The sequence below is a fragment of the Platichthys flesus genome, chromosome 12 (assembly GCF_949316205.1).
Source record: "Platichthys flesus chromosome 12, fPlaFle2.1, whole genome shotgun sequence".
Taxonomy (NCBI): domain Eukaryota; kingdom Metazoa; phylum Chordata; class Actinopteri; order Pleuronectiformes; family Pleuronectidae; genus Platichthys; species Platichthys flesus.
In genome coordinates, this window is record NC_084956.1 from 19,349,754 (window position 1) to 19,377,563 (window position 27,810).

At 42.1% G+C, this 27,810-nt stretch overlaps 1 protein-coding gene across 2 annotated transcripts in view; it reads right to left on the reverse strand.

The window, feature by feature from the left end:
• LOC133966332 (inositol polyphosphate-5-phosphatase A) overlaps positions 1 to 27,810 on the reverse strand; it is a 147,466-nt gene that overhangs the window by 65,630 nt on the left and 54,026 nt on the right. For both annotated transcript variants that reach the window (XM_062401222.1, XM_062401223.1), the window contains exon 5: positions 1,407 to 1,470. In XM_062401222.1, the coding sequence (XP_062257206.1) occupies positions 1,407 to 1,470 (64 nt within the window). The remainder of the gene's footprint in view (positions 1 to 1,406; positions 1,471 to 27,810) is intronic.

Genomic DNA, 27,810 nt, shown 5'->3' on the forward strand with positions numbered 1-27,810 from the left:
TACTAAAATAACGTTTTGCTCATTTAATGCCTGTGTATGGTCAGTTTGTTTTCATTCCAGCTTTAAAAAAAATTATTGTGAATGTTTAACTGTGAGTCCTGAGTATTGTATTTGTACAGTAGGGTATCTTTATGTCACACCCCTGATTTTAGTTAATGTTCAGTCTTTGCAGGCACCTATTTGATTATTTATTTTGACATTTCACAGAAGGAAACCTTATTCAAGTGTGAATAACAAATTATTATTATCAGTTTCAGGGTCCTGGTACAAACAGGGACACTTGAAGGCATTTAAATGGATGAGCCACGTTTTCACAACAAGTTCCTGGACCTTCTAACTTCAATAACTTTTTTCATGGAACCAGAAGGTTCCAGCAGACGTTTATCTGGGTTTCCACCACAGACTGGGGGGAGAATCTGCAAGTTAGCCTGCTGACATAGAAAAACTGACGGCTACGACAAGCTATTCGTCTCCAGTCCACCAGGTGGAGTTAATGGAACAACGACAATGCTACATGAATCGATATTGTGATATTCTGCTTTGCAAATGGGTTTATTGAGACTACTCTGGAAAAACAGATGAGATAAAAAACACAACAAATTCTAGACTTGAAGTAAGGAAATAAAACGCTGGAGTACTTGACCAATCAGGTATCAGATTCCTGTTCTTTCATGAACTACTACCACCGTGCAGGGAATTCGTTGGTTTAGTTAAAAGAGTAATCAGATTTCCCTGAAATTAATTTAAACCCTGGTCCTTACTGTAGAAAGACACAAAATGTTTTCTAACAGTTCCTGGGAAAAGCATCTGTGGTGTAAACGCTGTTTTACTGGTTACACTTGAGCTCTTCTGATTGTCACAGGTCTAAATATCCGCTGCGACAAAGCCTTGTTACAAAAGAAAACCAAATGTGTTCAGTGATCTTTGTAATAAAATCTTTAGAGCCTGTGTGTACAAGGGGAGTGGCCCTGTCCCTTCTCGACCCCTTCCCTGCCTTCGCCCTGTCCTTCACTGGGGTAACTGGTGTTAATGCTGACTTGGGTCTAATAGGAAGTGAGGTGCCTCCACATCTATATCCCTTCTTTAATTAGCACGGCCACTGCACCCCGGGGCCCTCTGACACCGCAGGCTGATGAGACCGCTGTAACTGTCCAATAACCCACCACACACCATTACTGTAGGCCCGAAATCTTATGAATTAAATCCTAATATTAATAAGCATTACCATTCTGTCCCGCTCCCTTTACATTATCCTCAAAGCCAATCTTAGCTCTCTACTTTTGATTGAAGCAGGAATAGCCTGCAAATGGTTGTGTGTGATATGCAGGGGTGGGATGAGGGGGCACGATGTGAGGGTTTCATGGGAGGTGATGTATGTGGGGAAGTGTTTCGTAGGGGGCACTCACCTTTGAAATCAAACTGGTGGACGTTTTTCAAAGACTCGTGGATAAAGTAGAAACTTCCGAGAGCCTGAAAAGGAAAATAATTTCAGTTAACAGGTTTTCCATGAATCTTCTGAATCTCCCTTTTATTCTAAAACATTCATTTCTATTTTTCTTTACTGGATTTGCAGCACATTTATCAAACCACTTTCCAGGTGAAGATTCTCCATATGCAACATTTCCAATGTCCTCAGGGGCTACAATATATCTCACCAGTACAGCTCCCTTTTTAAAACCTGCCTGTTCACTTGTTCTGTGTTATAGAGCTACTTCAGAATTATTCCTTCTCAAACCTTTCTACAATATACTGTCCTTTTTTATTGTTTGTGTGCAGGGCACAGAGTATATAAGTTTGAAAGATTTATAGAACTAGTGACATTTTTCCATACATTACATGTCGGCTATTTCAGAGATCTGACATAATCATCACACAATGTGGTGCTTTTGCTTTGAAAGTGATTCTATAAATATTGCTGTTATGAAGGAAATCAGCACCCATGACTCCTGTGAATGTCTGTCTCAATCTGTAATGGTGACTGAAAATAAACAAAATAATTAAAATTACTGCAGAGATTGGTCCAAACCACACTTGTTCAAGAGATGTGGGTTCCACATACAGACAGACATTTGTGGAATTCGAAGGTAAATAAATATCTCCAGTTTCTAGGATCCCTGATCTTAACCTTCTCAAAACTCGACTAATAATCTGGGCTGAGAGTGCAGTGCCCCACTCTTTAACACACTCCACAGCACACTACCCAAAGCTCCGCTCAATTGGAAGCGACAAGCACTACACACTATCAAGTACACAACAACAGGTGCAACGTGCTCCCAGTACAGTACACTCGGCACACCCCTATTCTCGGGGCTCAGAGTCGTCTAATGTGGCGAGTCAACAATTTGAGCTTTCAAAGGACACATTCAGATGGACCTTTGAATGAGCAGAGATCGACTTCAATAGGCTTAAATTCTTAATTTTCCCTGTGAACAATCAGGAAACTTTCCCAGTCGGTGGACAAGCCAATCAAAGTCTGTGGGAAGAAGTGAGAGTCGTGCAGAGCGGGGGATTTGATGCGGTTCACAGTCCACTACACTGCTTTCTGTTGCCCTCTTTACATTTAGGGCAAATGGAGGCAAAGCTCAAGCTCAATCCCCTGTGTCTTTGAGATAGCAGACCTTTGCCGAGGGATCATTCTGAGTCTCCTTTTACCGCTCTCAAAGAATGTCAGAGTGGAGAGTAACTTTGACTATAAAAGACCAGAGTGACCAAATTAAACCACGGGTGAGAAAATCAAGGCAAAAGACAAAGAGTTAGATGAGAAATATTTTGACAGAGTTAAAAGGAAGGAGTCATTAGGGAGGATTTAGTGTTTTCTTGTGTTTTCCGATCGATACCGGGGGACGGACACCTCTCTTTCCGACCCGCTGCACAGGAGATAGTTTGGGCCCAGCCCGGCCCGGCCTCAGCATTATTTATGAGTGCCGGCACATCTTGAGATTAAACATTTGCTGATTTGTCAAAAGCACAAACATGAGGTCCTGCCCATCTCCTTGACATATAAGTTCAGCCGGAGGAAAACACTGTCGCACATTTAATTGATGAGAACAGCGGCTGCTGACCCGAACCCTCCGCTGTACTCTCCTCCCTCTGTCATCCCTTCCCCTGTTCAGAGGGACGACGGCAGAGACAAGTGGAGGGAGGCGGGCAGATGGGATGGGGGGGTGCACAGGACTCAAGGTCATAGCTTCCAATTGCGAGGGGATGGCTTCCAGGAAAGGCCCCCTATACTTATTTGTGCTCACTTGTCTTTATGGTCTCCTTCACCTTAAAGTGCCGACAACAGACTCGGAGATAGAGATGGATACAAAAACGGGGCGAGGGAGAAAAAACTGGGCAATTTGTCAAAACGGTGCGTTTGTGTGAATATTTCAGTGGCTCGTGAAATAAAAATGACCGGGTTGAAATATGTTGTGGGAAATAAAAGATATGCATTTCTTTTGCAGATTAAATTGCAGGGGTGCATGTTTTTCTTTCTGCAAAGTCAAGGTACAAAATAAAAAAAGACAAAAATGTTAGTAATTGATTATTCGTTTAAGACTATCTTTTTAACTAACTGCATATATGAGGAAATGTAAGCTTTCCTCTGTTATATAATGTGGTCAATTGTAAATTACTGTAAGTCTTTCGGTTTTAAACTGTTAAAAAACAAGAAAAAATTATATATGTTAGTAGTTGAAAATAGATTAAGACTGACTTGTTAACTAAATGGACAAATGAGGATGATACGCTGTTCTCTGTTTTTTAATGGTGTAAATTGTAAATATTTTGAACAGACAAAATAATAATAATAATATAAAGAGTTAACGTGAGGCTCCGTTAAGACTTTCATCAAACAAAATGATCAATGAATTAATCAAAACCTACTTATAAACTTAATACAATAATGACTTAAGTCTCCTGAATAATGATTCCCTCCAAAAAATAAATATATAATATAGTAACTGATGGATTAATGGTGTCACTTGAATGTCAGATTGCCACTGTCTCTCTTGCAGTGGCAGCGGATCCCTCTATATGCCCTCACTGCCTCTGACTACTAAAAGTAAAATTAATATGACATCAAACAAATCGGCATGAATCAATTTTCAAATAAATGATAAACAACTGTGCTTAAGTGGCTATCCGTGTAATCGCAAAAATCTACTTAACCCTCAACCCTAATAAATATTTATTTGACATCAGGGTTGAGAACCTTGCAGCTCTCTCTCCTCTCCTCTGCCTCCCCTGTGCACTCTTCATGAAGAAGCTATTATATTAGCAGTGCGCAATTAATCCATTTGTCTCCTTACATGACAGGCTCAAAATATTCATTAGGGCCGGACTGCGCTGACAGGCCATGCTTATCTTTTACCAGTAGCTTTACAATGGCCTGTGTCAAACGTATGTTTGTCACGTCCCTCTTTATTGATTAGCTGCCAGATTCACTTGAAATAATTAAAAGTATATTTTACATATTTATAAACCCCACTGCCACGGCGGCTACTTAATTTTCCATTAGTAAAATGCAGTCTATTAAGTGCACCATGAGGGCCATGGGGGGAAGTAAGAGGAAATGAGTAATCACCATAATTGTAGACAGAAAGACAATAACCGCACCATAAAAGCTGGGTCTTTATGACTCGTTCTGGCAATGCTATCTCTTATCACAAGTCATATTGGCCACACTGGTCCCAGATAAGGGCACAATGACACGACGCCGACTTTGCTCGCTCTCTGTGTGCATGTGTGTGTGTGTGGTTGTGCAAGTGTGTAGTTGACATTTCCAAAACCCCTGCAGATACGGGCTGAACAAGTCCCAATAGACTGGCTGGTGGAAAATAAAGACTTGAGAGCTGCAGTACATAGCCTGCATACTTTGCTCCGCTGAATGCTTTATCGATACCAGGGGCTGTAAGAATTAGTTCTGGCCGACGAAGAGAAGCAGGAATTCTGTGACCCTTGAATAGATTTTCTGCGTCTAATGTGAAAAATGAGCCATAAAGCAAACATAAAAGTAATAATTTTTCTTCAAGGTCTCACCTCCAATCTGCGCTGAGGGAGAGTGGCAAGTCCCAGGAGAGCCGACACATACACACTCCAGTGTCATCACAGTGTCACTGTACAACTTCAGGGGCTAATGTTCTGCTGTCCCCCGACACTGGCAAAGTGCAGGATTATGGCTTTCTGGAGCACAACGATGAGAACGCGAGTCCAACGAGTGTTTTAATAGGGGAAATAAATGATACACTCCAGCAGCACCACAGCAGGGAAAGCTAATTCAAATATGTGCACTGTTAGTTTTGCTCAGGATTGTATTTTTTGTCTGATGTGGGATCTGATGTTATGGTGTGAGAAAAGGTTTCAACAATTTAAATACAAGACTTTAAAAACCCTTTTAAAGTATATTTGGAAATGTTGCCCCTCATTCTGTGTTGTTGTTGAGTTGAGGGAACTATGAAACTAAAAACTTCTGGCAACAAGACAATATTCAAAAGACTCAGAAACAGCAGCAGTCAGATGATCAGCCAGATTGTATTACTGCAGATTATGGAGAGCAGGATGTAATACCCAAAGTGAACGCACCTGAAATGCCGGTCATAATCCCTCCTTGATAGTTCTTGTGTTTTGTTCAAAATGGAGAAGGTTTCCTTATCAAAAGTATGAGGAAGAGCCTCGTGCTTGAAAGGTCACAGGCACATAAATCTTTAAATGGCAGCTTTAGGTGTCAAGTCCTCTCCTTTTCAAATGTTTTATAATCCCTCATTGCACAGTAAGATTATGTGCACTTGAGGGATAAATGTTATTATTTTCATCATTAATCTATTAGTCAATCAACATAAAATAAAGTGGCATCGATAGTTTTATTGCAAAAGTACCACAAACTCACTTTCAAATGTGAATATTTTTGGGTTTTCTTCGTCCTCTACTAAAGTGGTTTTCTCTCAGTTTTGGAACTTTGGAATTTATGCCTTGTTTTGACCTAATTAGGGACATTTTATTTACTAAAATATTAATGAATTTAATCTAATAAATTAACATGTTCAAGGAGAAACCTTTAAAAAGTAAATTAACTTATTTTATAAATTAAGCAAAAATGTTTTGGTCAAGGGGTTCTGTTTATGATTCGACTGAGAGTCTGAATGCAAGTTTACAAGTAGTCTTAGCAACTACTTGGTGAGTTAAGTCTTATTAGACAAGATGAAACACCAGAACTATGAATACTATACTCAAGCTGCCATAAACCTCAATTATCCTTCAACAACTCTTAACTTTGAATTGATACTTGCACAGCAATCATGGTGATTTCGGCCTGTGGGCTACAATGTTCATTACAGGCACCTCGGAGAAATACCTCCTCTGGGTTTTCAGTGGTATTTCGCCTCCTACGGCAGAGACAGAATGGGCCGTTTCCCAGTTTATATCTCATTGCTCAGAACTCCCTGGGGTCTCCTCATCTGTCAAATCACAAGTGATGCCACACTTCCACATAAACCTGCACATAGATACATCGCCACAAAAACACACACACACACGGACACACATACACATACACACACACACACAGTCTTATTGGAAAGGTCAATCAGATATGCTGTCAGGAAGAAATTGCGTTGCGATACATCACAAAAACATTCCATGTCAAAACAGCTTAGAGCAGCAGGCTGCAGGAGTCTGACTAATAGATTCACAATATCCTCGTTAGTCAGCTAAGACCAGCATTCACACATGGCAAAAGTCTCCACGTACTCCAACTCAAAGTGTAAAAGGTGAATCCTTCAGCAGACAATGGAACAGCTCACTATGTGCTCTGACGACAGCTCCTGAATGAAAGAATCCACATATCTATTTCAGGATCAGTCCCCTATGTCCCAGTGAGGGAGCCATTGATATGCAGGGGCCGGAGCTAAAGGAGCACCTTCACTGGAGCCTCTATGCACAAACCTCCAATACTGCACAAACAGCCTGTTTGTCATCCACAGCAAGGAAAACACCCCAGCACAAAAGTGAGCGGCATCAATAGAGATGGGCTTTTTTTCAGAGATACAGACGGAGAAGCCCCAGTATTTTCTACCCCTCCTGAGCCCACCGCCCACCCCGGGCTGCCATATGTGTTTGCCAAGGCCCTCTCCCAGTGCCATTGATTGAGTATTCAGAGTATTGAGCCACAGTGTCTATTATTCATCGGCTGCCTGGAAGGCCTGACTGGATACACAGACAAAACTCTCATTAAAACTTCCTCTGTCACTTCCTGTGATTTGAAAGCGACAAGTTTGTTGGAGCCATCCGTCACGTCCTGAAGGAGCTCTTGTCTCTGGGTTGTGTGTGTGTCCATGTGTGTGCTTGTGTGTGTGTGCATGCGTGTGTGAATGCGTGTGTGTTTGTATGTGTATGTGTGTGTGTGTGTAGGGGGGATGGCGTAGGTAAGGTAGGGACAGAGGGAAGAAATATAACGGTTTGTATCACAGTAAAAGGATTCGAGTCAGCTTACTCTGGTAATGCTCTTCCGTGACCCCCCTACTAGTAGAACTGATGCCTCGCAATTAAAACAGAGAAGGCCAATCCTCCATTCTGATTCCCCAACAGGCCTAAACACACGTTTTGGGCTGGCTTTGTAACTGCCGGGGATGAAACTGACCTGTGGCATCATGATATAAACAGATGAGGCCGTTTACGCTGTGATACTGTTATAATATTTGCATCTTTGCTATATGTTTACACATCCTATAATCACACTTACAGATCTCCAAGGCTGTAAAACTCCTGCTACACAATAGAAATTAGAAATGCATCCACTGTCAAAACATTCAAAAATAATAGTACGTATTTTATTGTCTGGCTTTTGAATAATTACAAAAACAGATTGGCTTTAATCGTAATCTTAACATTGCTTAAACTTTATTAATAAATTGATATCAGGATGTTAGTAAGATTTCAAAAACTATTAATGTTGAACTACTTATAAATAGTGCAAAATAAAAAATCAGGGGATTATCAAAGTTAACTTTGAATGTCTGAAGCAAATCCCATGGATACATTTTACTTTGGACCACAAATCAACCGGCTTGAGGTGCAAGAGAGAAAAAGTCAAGGAATCATCAAACACATTAGGATCCATCCTCTGGGGACCATGAACATGTCCTTCTAATATTTGCTCAGATATTTCTATCTGGGCTGAGCGACCGTCACTGTCCTCCCTGGATCCACAAACGGAAACTACTGTATTTGCTGCATTTCCCATTTATTTATGGTCTATTTCACGTAAACCCCCACTGCTGCACGGATCAGTTATGATACATTTATTTCAGCTCTGTACGACTCGGAAAGCTCCTGGCAGAGTGTTTCCGGGCTTCCACTTCATTATTCTAAAATCTCCCAGAATGCAGAGCGACATGCGCTTGTGATTGATCTCAAAACCACTGATTTTATTTTCTTTTGAGGAAAATATTATGGATGGGTCTAAACAAGGCATAATTGGCCAAACCCATGGCAGCGCCTGACCTGCCAACAATCCAGACCCACTCCCAAGGTTGGCTGCCTCCCTGGGAAATATTGTGCATTAATTTCATTTAGTCTCCCCTCCAACATTCAATGGTAGAAGTTAATTAAATTGCTTGTCCATTGTGTTCATCCACTTACAAAGTTAATGATATTGTGCCGGGGAATTAAAGAGCGTTTTATAAAGCGCACGGGATGGGAGCTGGCAGGCACTACATTGCCCAGTTGAACCCTGTCAGTCGGCGGGCTTCTGGAACCCCTAATTAGCGGTGAAATGGATGCTTCCATCTGCCAATTTCCTGCCACGCTCATCAGTCGTGCAGTCGCTCCCCTAACCTGCCCGGCAGAGGGGTCTAAAGCAATAAAACCATCACAGCAATGACATTCAACAACAAAAAAGAAACAAAAGTGAATACGCGTATACATGATATGACTCAGACTTTAAAAAGGGCTTCTTTATGATGCTAGGGCTGTTTTCTTTTTGCTCTAGACCACATCATTGGCTTCTTCAGCATAATTCAGATGGAAGACTTTAATAACTTTGTTAAAAATGTTCCCTACACACTGTAATAGCACCTCTTTTCTATTTTCAGAGGCTGGTTTGAACAAATCTCTTCTAATAAAGCAATAAGAAATGGATGCGGTGCTTGTAATGCATGCTGGGTATGAAAGGGACATGTCTCCGGTCTAATATTCAGCTCAATGCATGATTATTGCACATCCCCCCATTTCCACTTAGGTAGCAGTGCTCTGTTGTGAAGCAATGATTAATGCTCATATATATTCCGGCTGCGTATTTACTAATACCTTGTTGCTACTTCAGCAGCTTTTAACGAGGACATAAAAACTGAGGATCAAAGTAAATGGGATTACACCTGTGGGGCCTGTACTGCTGTTGACCTCTTAATGAGGCTGGATAAAATGGTGCTTTGCATGTCTCTATGAATTAATGCTTAAAACAAATTAAATGGAGGCATGGTGAGGAGCAGTTCTTTTGACCATAACCCAGGTTCGCCCTACTGGATCAGAAGTATAAAAGAGTTAAAACAGCAGCTGCTGGTGAGGCCGGTCAGCTCAGACCACAATGTTGTTCCTTCTAGTTTCCGTAAAGTAACAGGAAACAAAAAGCTGATGTTTAATCAGGGGTCAATTGCATCTAAATTGTGCGACTTTGCACCTGATATAGCCTGAATGGAAATTTGAATGGCCAGTCCACCAATTGTCTACGTTAAATTCACATCACTTGTGCCAAGGAGTTTTTTTCAGTCTGTGAAACAGTTGTATAAAATCTATTGGGAGCTTCTTAAAAGACGTATTCCAGATGACGTCATCAGCTTGATTGTGAGACTCAAAAATCTTTAACCACCAAACCTGTGTTACAAATTGGTGGTGGCAGGGACGGTCTAATGTTGCATCCATACAACTCCATAACTTTCATCAGGCTACAACCGGATACAAAGACATAATGTGTAGCTTCTACACAAAAAGCTAATATGATTGTATTGTTCATACTGGACATTATTTTTATGAAACCTCTAGTGATGGAGCCTTGGATCTGCCAACAGTCTGTTGGGTTCTTTACATAGTGGGAAATATCACTGGTGTCTCAAATTCCTTAAATCTCCAGCATGATAATAAAAGTCGGAGGATATCGTGAACATTTTGAATCAACGTTTTTGGAACATGAGCCAGTCTCTTACTCTACTGCTTTGTCAAAATCTGTTATTTTGACTGTATATTTGTTTTGAAGGAACAGTACATTTTTCCTTAAGATGGTTTCAGAGCTTCATGGAAGCACAAAGCTGAGCAGACAATTGTAGAACACTAGTAGTACAAACAACATTACATTCATAACCATAAATATTAGAAGTCAAATGTGTAACGTTATTCACAATTATCTAAATAAGTCTATAACTAAATCCAAAGAACAACCATTAATGTAAATTAACTCTACGTTCGGTCAAATTTAGCACACTGCAAATTTCAAGGCTGGTCATCAGTTCACATAGAAGGCAACAACTAGACAAGGTCATCATGTCATGCTTATCTGGAAACAAACAGTATAACACCAGCAATGTAGTGATACTGACTGATTTGTAATCTTTCCTAGTTAATCCTCTGGCAGTAAAAAATCTTCCCTGATATATGTAATGAAAAACTTTAACAACTTAAACCGATATCAATCTAGAGCAGTTAAACAAATCTTCTACAAACATCATGTAATGTTACATCATCTCCACTGAATTTAACAATATATTGTCAATGCCAAAAAGGGCCATTAGGACCTTGTGTATGCTTATTATAGAATATAACATTTATAATAGCGTGTTTTAACCTAATTAGAGCGCAATGTCAAAGACTACTCTGTAGTGTCTCATGTGCTGGTGAATTGCAGTTGACTAGAGCAGTTTACCAAAGCAGGCAGAGCACTTCTAAGGTCACCCAACCCCATGATTTACACACAGCTCGGCTGTAACTTCATAATAAAGCTCAGGTCAAAAACACTGCAGCGCACAATTTAATCAGGACACAAGAACAACTAGTACTAAAACAGGATGTAGCATTCACTCAGTGACAAACAGTGAAGAGCGATATGTGGGACAATTATAGTTCTAAAGGGGAATTTTACACTGTTTGTCCCGGCTAACAAGGTCAACTTCTCAACCCTAAGTGTATCAGACGTCTGCAATTGGGCATGAAAAGACCTTTCTTCTTCCTTCACAGCTAAATTATCTTTTGAAAGCATTCTTCAAATAAAACTTTGATCTCAGGGGCTGGCATGGTACATGTCCACTTCCTTTAAATAGCTGCGCTGTCTCTGCTGGACAAAATCATCATTCTAAAAGGGGATATGAGGATGATGAATATTTACCTTATTCGATTGTTTCCAAAGATGAAAAATCAAAGTCTGAACAATTAAGGTAACCATTAGTAATTAAAGTGACATTACCTCCTCTCATATTTTCTCAGGCCACTGCCTGTTTGCCAGAGCCATTATTCAATCGTTTCGGATGCTGGGGGATAAAATGCCTTTAATATACTTACGCTCATTAATGTAAATCATATTTGGCTATGGATGTCCAATAATCAAAAGAATATTTCAGCTTGTAATTCCCTGTCTGTAAAAGTATTCCCATTAGGGGAAGAGGCCCATGCAAATGACAGGTCTTTGAGCTCATTGATTTTCTTTTTTTTTTCACCCTTTTTGCATTTTGGAAAGGCTGCTAATGTTGTCATGGACTGTTCATCAATCTATATTATCTGATTTAATATTGCGCCTATTCATGTGGCCTCATTTCTGAAAGAAGTGATTGGATTAAGATCATACAGGCTGTAGGGAAAATGGAAGCAATATCATTTTAACTGATCAGTGAGGTTGAATTACGACCGTAAAGAAGTTTGAAAAGTTCTCCATATTGACTGAAACCACAACTTATTGTCTAGCCTTAAATGAATAACCTATTTTCTACATGTAACTGCATTTGTAAAAGGTGAAGGACATGAGCAAGCATACACGTCAACATCTGGGCTAGACTGACTGGTGAAAAAGCAACTTTCAATGTCAAATAATCTGTATTGAGCAAACTCTTCCCTCCCTGAGGACGCCGGGATGCCTGTCAGTGCAGTGATGTCAGCTGGAAAAGTAATCAGTCAGCTTCTGTCCAGCGGCAGCTTTGATTCTGTCCCCGTCCCTCGCTGCCTGTGGCTCGCTCTTGTGGCCTTGTAGTGACAAAGTGGCATCCTTGGCTGGCCAATGAGATACAGCTCTATCGCGGAGTCCCATAATGAAATATATTAGTTTGCTGCATCTTAGTGGCATTACTTTGTCACTTGTGAGAAGAATTTATCAGGAAGGTTCCCATTTCTCTGCATCAAGAGCCCTTCCTCCTCCCTTAGTACAAACACAACTCTTCCTAAATGAAGGCAACATCGTCTCTAGATCATGAGCCATCTCGTGAAACATCTATATAATATGACAGCTTCCACTGCACAGGGACAATTGATGGCGGTCTATAGTATCTCCTTAGACTCAGAGACTGGAGCAGAGCACTCCTCTGGAGATCAGGACGAGAAGTCGCCCCATCAGAGGAGAGGGTTCAGTTTTGAGTTCAGGCTCAGGAAAAATTATTTTTCCCTCCTCGGTGTATAAGAAAAATAAGCAGCTTTCTGTCTGTGTGCTGTCTGAGTATGAGCAGAGGCGTTCTTGGAACACAACAGTGACCACAGGACCGTGAAGCTTTAGAGGAGTCTGCGAAAAACACACGCAGCAGCTCGTCTCAGGCTAAGAAGCCCGTCCGGTGGCTCTTTGTGGCCTTCTTTGTCTTTATGTAAAAACCGATGCTCGCCAATGATGTGTTATGTAAAATTCCCAGAGGCTTGATTTAAATGGCTGGATATCCTCCATGCTAGCTTAGTTATACTCCAGTGCATCGCCCCTGAGAGCACATGGACGCTGCATGAAAAGCAAATGTAAATGCAGCCTCAGCTTCTTAGATAACAAGAAATTATGTCATGGGTTTTTCCCTCTTATTGTATTATTATAATAATAAATAAAAAAGACCGAACAACGGAGGACTTTTCTTACGCAGATGTTTCTTTTTATCCGTACAATCTCAGCATCCGGCCCTTTCCCGTGGCTACTCATAAAAGCCAGCTTTAAGATGTGAGCGAACAGAGGTCCTGTGCCAGGGGCGAGAGTGGCAGCAAACCCACGTCTGCTCTCCTGTAAATATCACACCCTCAGAAATGTGGGAGGAAAAGAGGATTTGGAGGGGCCCGCGCAGGTCGGCAACAAGTCTCCTGGGCCACCCCCTTTGAGAGCTCGACAGATGACCAGGTGGTTCTGAATTGTGTATCTTTGACTCATGTGTAAGTCGAGGGGAATACACAATATACAGTGCATCTGTTACAACTGAGAAAAAACCAAACTCCGGCTTTGCAGACGCCATCATTTACATTCAGCAGAGCAGCAATTGTGCACTAACACGTAAAAACGTAACCGCATAATAGAATAAAGATGCCTGGTTTCGCTTGTCACTTGTGAATATTGCTGAGGTGAGATGTTAATCATAAATAACTAAAGGATATTATCACTGAATCTAGGGTTAATTGTTAAGTTTCATAAAAGCTGTCTTCAGACATTTCATTGGATCAAATTGAATGTTCAAAGACAAAGATGTTTTTTTTAAAGAGGGATCAGACATTTAGTCCTAAATGATTCCATGCTTTTACATTTTGGTAAAAACATCAACGATTCTAATGTCAACTAGATCTCTTTAGGAAATCTTTACTCCGTTATATATTTACATAGAAAATAGCTGACTTAAGGTTGGCTACCTTAATGTATTTTCATTGTGTTACTGATTGTGTGTATATGTCAGGGTTCAGAGAGTTTCTAAATAAGGCTCATTGAGAGTTGTATGTAGGAAATTGCTATGAAAACAGTATGTATTTGTTATTGAAATTAAAGTAAATGAATACAAATTTAAATAGAGACGGTGGACTAGTGGCAGAAACTTGGACTATGGGCAGGGAAGGTCTCTGGTTCGTCTCTTGTTCGACTCCACGGAGAAACAACAAAAAGATGAACCTGGATTGATCTGTCCAAAAATCCAAGAGGATTCTCCCTACCCTGTCTAGTGCCCCTGAGCAAGGCACCTTACTCCCCCAACATCTGCTCCCCATGCACCGTACATGGCTGCTCACTGCTCTGTGTGTCTTTCACCAGATGGGTCAAAAGCAGAGGTTACATTTCCCTACCTGCATGAGTGTGCCTGTGCATGTCTGTGCATGTGTTTGGGACAAATAAATGTATCTTAATCCTAATCTTAATCTTAATGAACTGACCGAATATGTATCTCAGTTACAGCTTTATGTTAACAGCCACTAGCTCATTCTGTGATGCATTTTGTGTAGAAAATACATAACAGCTACAAAGCACACAAGCTCTTTCTTGATTTGTTATAGTATGCAGTGCAACTGACATTAATGACAAATTTAATTTGCTGGTCAGAAACAAATTTCTACTCGCTTCTGTGACAGTGTGACAAGAACAGTTTGTAAAATGGCTCTTTGTCATGTCCCTTTTTATGAAAGTTACATAAATCTTGCTAATTTGATAACCTTGCTTTGTGGCTAATTGTTTCTTAATTCAGTCAGATCCACAGAGCTATTTACACAGCAGCTGTTTTGACTTGTTGCAGCAAAAAGTCATGGTTGAGTTAAGTCATCAATCAGGGCTCAATTTCAACAACTAATTGCAGTGCAATGTGAAAAATGTATGTGACTAGTTACACTCTAAAGAATAAAAAATAAAAAGAGTATTTTCAACTAATGGCAAAAGACCTGAAAAGAGGCCATTAAAAGGTATCCTTCAGCTGAAAGCAGGTTGTTAGATTCTCTTTAGAAAAAAATATCCTTATATACTTTAAAGCTTATTCCACAGATTTTTGCCTCAAAACACTCAAGATAAGCACACACTAAACAGAGACGATTCGGTTCTCTGCAGCTCAGCATTCTGAGAAATGCTTCATTTCCATCTGGCCAAAGCATGCTTTGAAAAGTTTTTTTGTCTTCATTTTCAGAAATGTAATTAGACAGTTAAAATTAAGAGCCTGAATTTAACTGAAAGAGCATAACATCCAATCTAATTAGATGGCTCTTTAATGAGTTGGTAATTACCTACAGCATGGTGCACACAGGGTGCCTTTGTGGCTTGAACTTGTGCAGGGACCCTGCTGACTGGAGCACCCTTTGTGTTAGATTGGTTCCCACTTGGGAAGCATTACACTCTGAAATATGGTTATGCTTTGCTTTATACCTTTATAAGAAATCACTTGGATATGTGCTAGGGGTCAGACAGAGGTTTGGGCTGCTCATCAGGTTAACTGCACACATTTTAGTAAATATTTTCAATAAATGTAGCAAACAGTGTGAGTTTCACGTGTTACATGAAGTAAGATTGCTCTGTGGATCTCATTTTGGTTGAAAACATTTCTCATGAAAAGTAAATGACAAGATAAAACAAGGGCAACCATCCCAACCAGTATTGGGGTGAGTGACTGTAGTCAATAAATGGGCCTATATATTTTCTCGGGCAATCATAGGAGATGCTTTTGGTTGTGTGTATGAAACAACACAGACAATACATCATAAGCTATTGCACAGTCCGCCCTCAAACAAACGCACAGTTTAGTTTCATCAGGCAGGATTTGGCAGTCCCATAGCTGCATGTCGCCTTTCCGTTTGCCCAGCCCCGCCCCTCATCTGGTTCAGCCCGTCTACCTCTGACCTCCAGAACCTCACAGCGACTGCATTAATTTTCCTAACCAAAATCAATCGGCGGAGGAATGGGAGAAGGAGGAAGGCCCCATGTTATTAGACTGGGCAGGACACACCCTCTGACTGCGAGTGCGGGGCTGTTTTTATTGGTAATAGTTTAACTGGGGTTGGTGGCTAGAGGACAAAGGGATTGCTCAATTCCCCTGACCCCAGAGATGAGTCATTCCAAATAAACGCACACGTGCCCAATTTAATATCATTAGAAAATTAGGCCTTAAGACAATTTGGGGTTATTTGATGTGAATTTGTTCTCGGTTAATCACAAGGGGGGAAGCATATGAGACTAATTTGTTTGAAAAGATCGCATTGGAGTGTTGCGGTTTGAAAAGGAAAATAATGCATCCAGTCAAGGTCAAGGGAGCGCATATGACTGCAAATTCCCGGCCATGTGGCTGTTTCATTTTTGTCTATTTATATGCTGGCTAACTGAACAGACACGAAAACATCCCCCAAAATCAGATTAGGAAATTATGAGCCCTATCATTAACCGACTGTGTCAGTCTCAAGCTTCAGCTTCCTTTTTCCTAATGAAGAGCAAGTAAAAGATGATTCAATCACACAGCAAATGCGCTTTATGACCTATTAATATGTAGTACAAAACATAAACATGACAACAATATTGGCTACACATTTAAAGATCTGAATAAACTGTCCACGCTGGGTAAAACACAGAGTTATGACAATTAAATAGGGAAGGCAGGCGGTGCATGGACAGCTTGTGATGCCATTACTCTGACAGCAAGCGGGGGATCATCAGGCCAGGGAGGGAGGCAGAGTGACTGAGTGTGTGCGTGTTTAAAATGGCCTATGTGTTTAAAATGTGCTGCACAATACCTGCTAATTCTATTAAGTGCCTTTGTGGTGTGGCGCTGTGGTTATGGGTTGATGTAAATGGACGGCTGGTTGACTAAACAATGCAATAGCATTAGAATAAGGTGATTGGATAACAGAGTGGAGTAGAAGGCCCGGGCCCGGCCACCCTGGGCTTGCCAAGTCCATTACGTGTATTGGAGACATCTTGATATCCGTCATGGGGAGTTGCCAGCCAAAAGAGAGGAGGTTGTTGTTTTGTTCAGCTTTCATCGTCAAGATAGCTTCCACCTCCCGACATGCAGGTGTAGGTAATGCAATCAAATGAGGACCTCACAAACAATCCCTCCCCCCTCTTCCAATCCACTCTGGGACTTTAAGGCCGTTTTAGGAAACACTGGTAGTCAACTGGCTCAAGGACAAGCACAGGCTTGAGTTCTATTTTGACTTTGCCACAAATCCGTCACTGTCTGATTTCATGATGTGTACGAGAGACTTTTGTTTTTCAGAAAGGGACAGAGAAGACAGACAGCAAATGCAGGTGAAGTAAATGCAGTAAATCGCCAAACAAGGCGTTAGTCGGGCGCAGACTTGCTGCTCAGGTTTGCTTATTTGAAATCCAAATATTTGTTTGAATGTACAAGAACATTGTATATTTAAACTGGAATGACCGGTTCTACTTCAAGTTAGTCACCTTGTGGTAGAGCACAAACAATCCCCATCAGCTTGACCTTTTCCATGTCCTATTGACCTGTCCATAAACAAAGCAAATCAATAACTAGAATTACCGCCTAGTAATTGTATGCTTCTGCCAACCAGTCCAGTTGCAGGAATTCACAATCTCGCCTTGAATAAGGTCCAGATAATTGTTTCCACATGTTGTTATAGTGAAGCTAATCTTTTACCTTTTGCATATAAAATGCCATTTCTTCATCATTTTATCCTAATATGGGTCCGAAATATGTACACGAGATATCCCATCCACGAGGTGTGGATTTGATCACCACAATGACAAAACATCTGAGAGGCAGAGTGTTAGTATTTTGGGTTCTTCACAATAGATGGTAAAATGACTGCCTTGACGGCCTTCTGCCACTACACTGCTGTGTGTGGGCAACACAACAATATACTGCAGCTAATGTCCCTGTTGTGGGACAAATAAAGGATTATCTCGTCTCATAATATACATTTGTAAAGAGAGACATTTGGATACCATATTTTGTGGTTCTACCTTCAATACCCTTCAGGTAGGAATACTTTAGGGCAGTAATTGGACAATAAATTGATCTCTGTAGAATTGTATAATTTAACCTGAACCGGCCAATATAATATAATATAAATAACAAAAATAACAAATTCTCAAGTATTTTCCGAACAATTTATAAAAATCTCAGTATATGAGTCGGACGTAACATTACAAAATTTGAGCTCTAATCTATTGATTTAAGCCCATCCCTACACTCCACTGTTGATTGCTGACTAGTTGAACACTAACTATGTTAAAAACAGCATATGTCTGGTCTGACTGGTTAAAAAAAGACCATTTCTGATAATGGAAAATCGATCAAAGATTCAAGAGAAAGCATCTGCAGGGTTATTCTGGGTCAATTTTTTCTTTCTTTATTCAAACCAAGTAAACCATGAGGACACTTCCAAATGTAGACACGGGGAACCAGGATCAAACCACCAACTATACCATTAACGGCCCACCCATTCCAAAAAGAGGCTAGACCCCAACTCAGGTCACACTATCTGAAATGATACAAAATAGTATTAAATAGTTGTTCACTGAAAAGGGTGAGATTGCATGTTATATGACTGTTGTTATATATTCACACACAAAGTAATTTATTTGCTTAAGATCACCAACCACCATCTCGCAGATTTAAGCGTCACACAACATAGTGCATACAGGCAAAGTCGCACATTGATTTTCACGGTTAGACGTCAGGTGTAGCAGACTTCCTTTAGGTTTCTGCTCACTTCCTCGGCTTTATGCTTATCAGCCCCCTCACACTAAGAGCCAGTCATCAAAAGCACTTGTGTGTGGAGTGTGTTCATTGGAGACAGGTGTCAAGAGGTTGTTTTTACAGCTGTAATTACTCTGCAACGGGGCGCTTACCACAGCAGCCACAGGCTTTCTTCAAACTGGGGGAGAAATTGCCTGGATTTAATGTAACGATTTCCCCCCCGATATTAACCATCTGTGCGTGACACCAGGCCTGAACGAGGAGATCAATTCCCCAGGAAAGTGTCTTCTTCCACAGACAAGCTGGCGAGCTAGGATGAGAGGGAGAATCACGAACCGGCACTTCCACCACTGGGGGAGATGTTTAGATTAGAGGCTGCAGGCTCGCTGCAGGTGTCTCCCCCCTGCTCCCTCTCCACCATCCTTCTGTACATGATACCTGGCACGGGGCAAGGTGCTCCCAGAGGAGGGAGGGGATATATATATACACTTAGGCGGTAGAAAGGTCAGGCGGGCTGGATGTGGCAGGCAAACAGGAGGTGGGGGTCTGGGGGCATGGGGATGAATCACAGGAGAATTGGTGCATGGCAGTGAATGAATAACCCGCCATGGCTCCCCAAACCCCATTATTTCCCTCCTTCTCCAGTGGGGCCTGAAATTCATGTCTGCGCATGCTGGCAGTTCATTAGGGGGAGGATGTCATTCCTCTTCTGGCTGCAGCCGGACAGGCCAGGCGGGCCCCAGGAGGACCGGGCCCTGTTTAATTCCACATCAACCGCTCCACTGAGGGCCTTAATCTCTGCTTGTGTGATCAATACTATATCAGTGTAAATTAAAATGACAATTTGAAAGTAATTAAGCCTGTTAATGCTCGATTCAAATGTCATTATTTGCCCGAGGAGAAGCTGGCTGGATGTGTCCAGGCTCCTGTATGAGTGAGGGGGAATTTAGATTTTTTGAAGAGGAGGCTAAATTACGAGCCATGTGCACAGTGACAGGTAAAACGCTTTAACTGGCGCAGCCTGATGTTGCCGCTGCATGCAGCCACCAAAAGGAGGGCTTAACAAAAGCAGATTAACTCTCCACCCATGCCAGCCCAGGGACCTCTCCAATTTCAGAGGAGGATAACCCAATTGCTGAAATCTGATTTGTGCGACCAAACCCAATTATGGCCATATTAGATGAGAAGTGGCAGGGAGAGAACGCTTGCCGAGGGAGGCAGGAAAAATAGAGCGGGGTGGACGGGGCGGGAGAGGGTGGCGGGGAAAAAGAAACGTTACACAATAAAAATGCACTTAACTATAGAATGAGGCTGAGCAGTAATTGTGTGATTTGATTATTTTTGTCTCCCCCCCTTACTTGGCTTTTGAAAGCCTATTTAGAGTCATTGTTAGAGAGAAATAAATGAGGCCAAACGTTAACCTTGTACCCGTGTGTGTGTGTGTGTGGCCGTGTGCGTCTGTGCGTGTGTGTCATGTCTCATGTGAGGCGAGGTGATGTGTAAGTGAAAAGGAAATGAAATGATCACATTGTTGGTTGTTATTATGACAGGCTCGCAGCCCATAGCCAGGGACCCTCCAACTCCTCTTAGACAAGATTCACCAATTACGCCCAGTCACACCAGATCGGGGCCACGCGGGTCCCCGACAACCACACTTTCTACCACAATTGTGGCCTTGCTGAGATGAGACATAACGTCATTAAGCATCAGCTGCGCTTTTCCACTTTCTACATTTTCCCCATTTTCCCTAACACATGCATAACCAATGCCCATTTCTCACAATCAGCAGCTAAAGTGTTGACAAACTAAGAGGAAGGGTAGCGATTAAAAAAGGAGCCATTAGCCATTAGAGGTGTGCGTCAGTTGTGGAAGTGTCCGTCAGTGTTCGGCTCGTTCAGAGAGCTGTCAGGACACGGAACAACTCGGATGCTGTTGTCACTGCTGTCGAACTACCTCAGTGACAGTTGGAGGAAATCGCCCGGAGCTGTAGTTATTTGGCATCTCGGCAGCAAATGTCCCACAGTGGTGCGACTGCCTCAGATGAATGTTGAGAGTCATCTGAATGATAATTATTATTAATGCGCACCATCTTTATCGTACACTATCGGCATTTAGGATGTAGGTGCAGGTTTAGAAAGATATAATCCGAAGCAAATACAGAATCATTTAACCCATTAAGACCTGGGGCAACGTTAGCGAGCTTCGACCTTTAGAGCCGGACGGGTCTCACCAAGTACGCTGGGTTTGTTGGTTTTTAAAAACCTTTTTACTTAAGTTTACTGAAGTGGCATTGATTCACAACTAAAGTCAAAGGTTAAAGCTATCAAATGGTCTTAATTTCAGGTCACTATCTGCTACAGAGGCAGATAAATAGAAAGAAAGAACACTAAGCTTTTTTGTTGTTGTTCTTTTTTTAATTCAGCACCTTAGGTCTTAATGGGTTAAATAACTTTCCTTTAAGCACAGCGAACACTGAGAACTGTGAGCTATTTAATCTACGAGATGTAGCTGACAGTCTTAAGTGCAAAACCTGAGCCACGTCCTCAGTGATGCAGCTCCATGAATTATTAAATACATGCCAATAGTGAACAGATAGAAAGCATCCCGGCTGAAAAACAAGGGCAGTGTGTGGGTATTTAATTAGCAGGGTGGGGTGCTCCTGTGCATGCCTGATCGTGCAGGGTAAAGGACACCCAGGGGCCTTTCAGGGGGCCGGAGAAACGCTTGGCATTGTATTGGTTTGCATCCAGAGCTGTCCGATCCATCATGCTGTCTGTTGAATGGTGTTTGCAGAGCCAGCCCTTATTAATTATCAGCTCATTTGGAGAGGGTGGGGTGTTAAGGGCGGAGCGTGGGCGGTAGGTGCTAGGTTCTTCTTGATCAATGGAATCTATCGCTCAGAGAAAACTCTGCTGAGGGTGATTAAGGTCAATTTGTACAGGCACACTGGATGTCTCCTCAAGGCGAGGAGGAGAGGATGCTCCTGTGGATGGACTCGTGGGAGGTGAGTGTGTTAGCTGCAGACATCCGTGCCACATCGCTTCAACCTATTGGCAAGCACTGGTGGTCAAACTAGCAATTGGTTTTAAGTCCAGAGGGTTGAACATGCACAGCTAAACAGGAGAGTAAAACCCCTCAAATCCCTCCCTCAATGTTAGATACACGTCCATTCAGTGAAACTAATTGCAAGTGCCTGTGGAAATGTTGGCCACACTTAATATTGAAATCGTCCAGCCCTCTAAGTAAAGTGAATCTAACAGGCATGTGGAGAAGTGTACCCTTCAGAGCAGTGCACGTCTCTCCTTCACCACAATATTAAGGGTGCGATTTGGTCGATTATGAATTTAACTAAAACCAATGATGCTCTGAAAATATATCACAAGGGTTTGAAATTGATATCTCAAAAGTTGAGAACAATACATTAAGTGAATGCTGTAAAGCATATGAATGATAATTAAAGTCTGTTATAATAATATCATTTTTATGTAAATGCGATACTAACTTGCCCATAATGCTGAGATAGGAGTCATTCCTCCTGTCCATACTAGAAGTAAGGACATCACTCCCATATGATCTTTCAATACAAATAATGCGAGAGAAAAAATCCACTCTCTTTATTTAGGACAAAAAATGCTTTTCTGTTTACTGAGCTGCATTTTTTTTCTAAAGTTTGAATTCCAACTGCTAGGAATCACAACTGAGAATTAGGAGTTGCAATTGAAATTAGAATGATTTTTTAATTAGCTGTAGGTATTTGTTACTAGTTACTTTGCAGTGACTTTGGCCCGGTTTGAAAGTGGTTTGATAATAAGGACTTGTAAACTGAAATCTAGGTTTCAAACTTGACTCCGCAGACACTCCCTATGGAACATAATGAAATGGAGAGAGACCACATGGAGTGTGGTCACTCTAGTCCACTTGGTGGCAATAATGTACCTCTAAGCTTGTTAGCTGGCCGCTAATAAACACAAACTATAAATAGAAGAAGCAGTGCAGGACAACTGAGTAACGCATCATGTTTTCTTTAAAGTTAAAAGTGTAAATGTTGCCTATATGTTAAACCATCGTTTAGAATAATCCAGATAAAAGATTCACTATAATGTTATTAGTATTCATAATAGAGAATACTGCTGTTGTTTTTATTTACTTCAATAAAACTTCAAAAGGTTTTTTATTTGACTATTGATTTGATTATTTAATTGACAATGTTTTCATTGTAACATCGTTAGTTTAACTTAGTTATAGAGTGGAAATATTTCAAAACTTTCCCCACTGTCAATGAAACACAATAATACGGCATCACAGGCATCGTTGCAGTGTTGAAATAGACAAATGCATGTATGTGTATGACGCATGTTGCTGTGCAGGATTTGGGAGTTGAGTGACTGGGATGGGGTGAGTGAGGGTCTTTTTCCTCCTTGGAGAGTGGAGCTGTGAGGGCTCTCAATAGAGAGAGGATTATGGAAATCAAAGCTGAGAGATTAGCTAATGGGAATATAATGGCCACTGACTGCCGGGTCGGCTGGGCCATGCAAATGAAGAGGCTATAGCCTGTGGCGGAGGAAGAATCGATACGTATGGACAAAGTGCCGGTCGGCGATAGCGCTATATCAGTAATGCTGCACAGACGCATACGTATGAGCACACACAGGCATACAGACACACACAAACACACAGAGTGAGGGCCTGACGCCAGCAGACAGGAGTGAGCTTTCAGCGGGAGGACCCGGCTCAAGTGGGGAACCGGTGATATCGCCAGCTTGGGCCCCGCTCACTCTCACTGATGTCAACAGGCAGCATGTGACTCTCCACGATATCTGGCACTCATCCCCACTGACACGGCACTGAGACTGTAATACAGGCTCGGCCCCACTCGCCATGCTCCATCAAATATCTATTCATCGCGCCTTGGCCCCAAAACAGAACAAACGTCCTTGTGCACAATCAATAGTGCGGCGACCAGGACGGCCAAGTATTAGGGGCAGCATTTAGATACCATAAATAGTTTATGTTGCTTCAGACTCTGGACAATCTAGCATCTGCCATTTAGGATGTGTGGATATTAACCTTCCTCGAATGTACGATGTTTAGCGGGTGTCGTAAAACGCAATTGACTGGGACACATGACGGCTTTCATCATCAAACTAAATGGAACATCTCCTCTCTTATATATCAGAATACCAATTCTGGGCATGTCAGAAAAATTTCAATTTCAGGTGGGAGCGGCAGGACTCCGGCTCCCCGCGCCTGGCCTCTCCCCTCTCATTTTCATTCCTGCCCGAGTGGCCCGACCATTCATCAGGACCCGGGCAGAGGACACCTCCCGCCTGCTCACAAATGCATGGAGCAGGCAATAAAATTAACCTTGTGGCAATTGTTTTCCCACCCGTTTGATGGCCCCGTGTCAGCTCATCTGTTACCGCGGAAGGGAATAAAAAAGTCAAAGCTCGGATGTGCAAAAAATTATGACTCTATAGGGACGAGGATGGGTGTGTGTGTGTGTAGGTGGGGGGTGTACCTAAATAGAGCCGAGCTAATGGCAGATTATGAAGTCAAAACCCGATCAATCAGCATTAGAGAGTAGCTGAAAAGATGGTTGTTTGTTGATTTGTGTCCGTGAACAATAAAAAACATGAAGAGGCTGAGTTGTATTATGAAGACAACTCCACAACAAGATGGTGGGATGTTTTTTTTTTGTACAGTTCAGCTAGCCACCATCCCTGACCCAGTCCTCTCGCTGGGCGGGGAGGGACAAGACGGAGGAGAGGGGAGGGTACGCTGGGGAGGGGGGATACAAATCCTTCAGAGGGTGTTTATTTGCTCTCAACACCTCCTAAGCGATCAATATTTTTAATTTGGGTCCGAGTTATTATTTTTCACATCACTGCGCCGGGGAGCAGAGTAAAGTGGCTCATATTTTAGCACTAAAAAGATCGATATGACAGGCTCACCTTCACTCTGCCCCCTCGGTGGCTGGGGGCCGCACATCATAATGGACGGTGGCGAGGTACACCCAGCCCGCCTCATGCTGGAATCACATCATTATCTGTGGACCCCCACCCCTGCACGCAAACACACACACACACACATACAAACACACACACACACACACACACACACACAGATACATACCGCACCCTCCACAACAGGACAACAACACCTCCACCTCTAACACAACTGATTTACTTCCCTCGGCTACATCCCATCAAAACACACACGCGCGCACACACACAGTTAAACACTTTATCAGAGCTCTGTTTATGGAGAGACGCTTGGTGTGAGTTTGTGTGAAGTGTGTGTGAAGTGTGTGTGTGTGTGTGTGTGTGTGTGTGTGTGTGTGAGTGCAGTCCAAATCCCAGTGCAATGATGATCCAGGAGGGCAGAAGGCTCAGTTCTACAGATCCGACTCCTCGTAATAAATGCATCAATTTCTCCACCTCTTTACACAATCCATTAATTATATCTACATTTTCAGTTAAAATATTTTCACACGGGGGGGGGGGGGGGTGCCCACTCCCTCTACCCCATAACTCAAGTCTGATGGCAGTTTCATTGATTGTCGCTCAACACATGTCCAGAGTGTGTGCGTGTGTGTGTGTGTTTCTATCTGTGTGCCTGCTGGCTTATGTGTTTGTGAGGCTTCCTCGCTGTATACGTGTGTGTCTGCACTTACGTCTGCCCCGAGAGCATGAGTGATGGCCGAGGAGAGTTATGGCCCGGCGATATTACCGAGCTGACATCTACTCCATTCAAGTGGCCTCAGTCGGTGCCGTACTTCTCACCATATTGAAATAAGAGCTCTCTTAGATTTAGTTTGCAATATTTTAACCTGCTTTATATGCCTGCTGCGGCCTTTTTTAAACACGGAGTGGGGGACTGGAGGAGGGAGGAGGAGGAGGGCTGCTCCCCGCTAGTTAACCTCTGTGTGTAAAACCAACAGACTGTACACAGACCCCTCATCTATGACCCCACTCTCTCTGGAAAGTATATAATCTCTATATGCAACCTGGATTTGTTTCATCATAAAAAAAAAAAGGTGGAACAGGGGGAGGACGGGATACATTAAAAAGAAAGAACGAGGGGGGAAAAAAGGCGTTAAACGTGGGTGACACATATTTCTGGGCAACACGGTAAACACACTCACGCCGAGTCCCTGTCAGCACAGAGGGACACTAAGTGTTCATAAATTCCTGGCCAAGCAGAGCGGTACTGATGATTGCATTACAGCACGCTGCCTCCGGAGCAGAGTGAGGCCGGGCTGCTGGCAGCGACTGACAGCGCTGCTCCGCTGACCACAGATCAGGAGGCAGGAAAGGCAAGAAAAGAAATAAATAAATAATTAGGTATTTGGCTGACTCTTAATGATTTTGTTGAAGCCTTAAATATAAATTAAGAGGCTATAGACTCACTATCAAACCAGTAACGTTTTAAAGACATCATCAATGAATTTTTGGGTTTTTCTCTTTTCTCAACAGCTTGAGGAAATTAGTCTTTGACCACTTGCTGAGAGTGATATCAGTATTTAAATACAGAGAAAATATGGAGCAGTTCACCATCCGTTCTGAGAGTCGAAACCACAATTCAGAAAATTGTGCAAGTGAAAAATTCTTATGACATAATTCGCTTCTAAATTATCATTGCCCGTAATATTGCTTTATGGTTTGCTTCTTACTTTATATTTTGATGTCAAGCCAAAGTTTAAAAAATGTAAACACAATACGCTTCTATAGCATGTAAGAAACAACAAACTGAGAACATAAATTATGTTTGTAAAATGTTCTTCTTATATTCTGCATTCTAGAAAATCTGCATCTTTGGAAGGTGCTTTTCTTCTCATCTCTTTGGCTTTCTTAAAGAAATTGGTTAATACAAATATTTTATATACAAACTGTTAATTCGAGTTGTTTTGATCAGTACCGGAAAAAAACAGGTCGGTTTAATATTGCTGAATAAAACATTGAGGATTATGCACAAATTATAATCTGTGTGCCATCCTCTTCTTATTTTATCATCTGAATATTTAAGAAGAGCTTGTGTACTATGACTGAATTGTTGAAATCCTTATATAAAAGTGTTTTTGTTATTTAAAGTGCATTTCATTATTTATGAAATTGATTAAATTCAAAGTAGAATTAAGTTTACATGCAGCCTAAAAGTTATACCAACCATATTCAAAATAATGTTTTACATGCAACCACACTATAATCCAATGAAATCCTAACTTTGAAGTCACAATCAATTGACTGTCACCTGGTTTTCTTTCGACATTTCTCACAATCTGTAGTTTGTATTCAAACGTCAGACTCGGACTCCATTAAAATGAAATGAAAAACCATTGACACGCACAAAGGCTTGATTTGAACTTTGAATGTGAGTGTTATTAGATCCACAAATTAGCCAGGACAAAGAGCTCGGACACTTAGACGCTGTCTGCGAGGGTGGAAATGTTTGCAAGAACATAAACATGCATTCTCACACACAGACACACACGCACCGAGGCACGGTTTAAAAAGGAGACAGCGGTGTCCTGTCAAGCCGCAGAGCCTGATTTATCCTCTGCTGCGGCTCTCGTTCCTGTCCTGCAGACCACTGACATGAGGGATGCCTTTAATTTCCCATTAAAATGCCCTGGAACAACTGGGGGCCGAGGAGGCGGCGTGCACCACGGTGTGTCACTGTCTGTGTATGTGCATTGCTTGATTGGACTGTGTGTGGCAGGCGAGTGTTTGCGCATGAAGGTTTGCAGGCGTTTCCGTGAACCTGCACAGACACCAGAGTGCGGGCGTGCGTCGGGAAACGCTAACATCAGTGCACATCATTGCAGATGACACGGGGCTGCGGCAGCTCCCGGGCCGGGCCCACGATAAATATTAATGGCCAAGTACAAGTGGATTGGGAGTTGAGTTATCAGGGCGGGCCTTCCTAATTGACATTTTACCTGCTGTATACCTTAACAAGGCTGTAAAACACCGGGCCCGGCCTCAGCCGTAGGGGGAACGTGTCAGTCAAGCTCTCCCCCATCACCGCTGCCCTCCTCTGGGAGAAGAGGAGGAGCAGCTGCCTGTTCAGATTCAGCATCATGGTGCCACATGCAGCATTTCAACACCAACAAGTTATCAGCATGTATAATTTGAAGAAATTAAGTAAACAAGGCGAACAAGGCTCCAACTCCTTTTAGTTTGTACACAGCAGTTTGCTTCATCGATCAGCC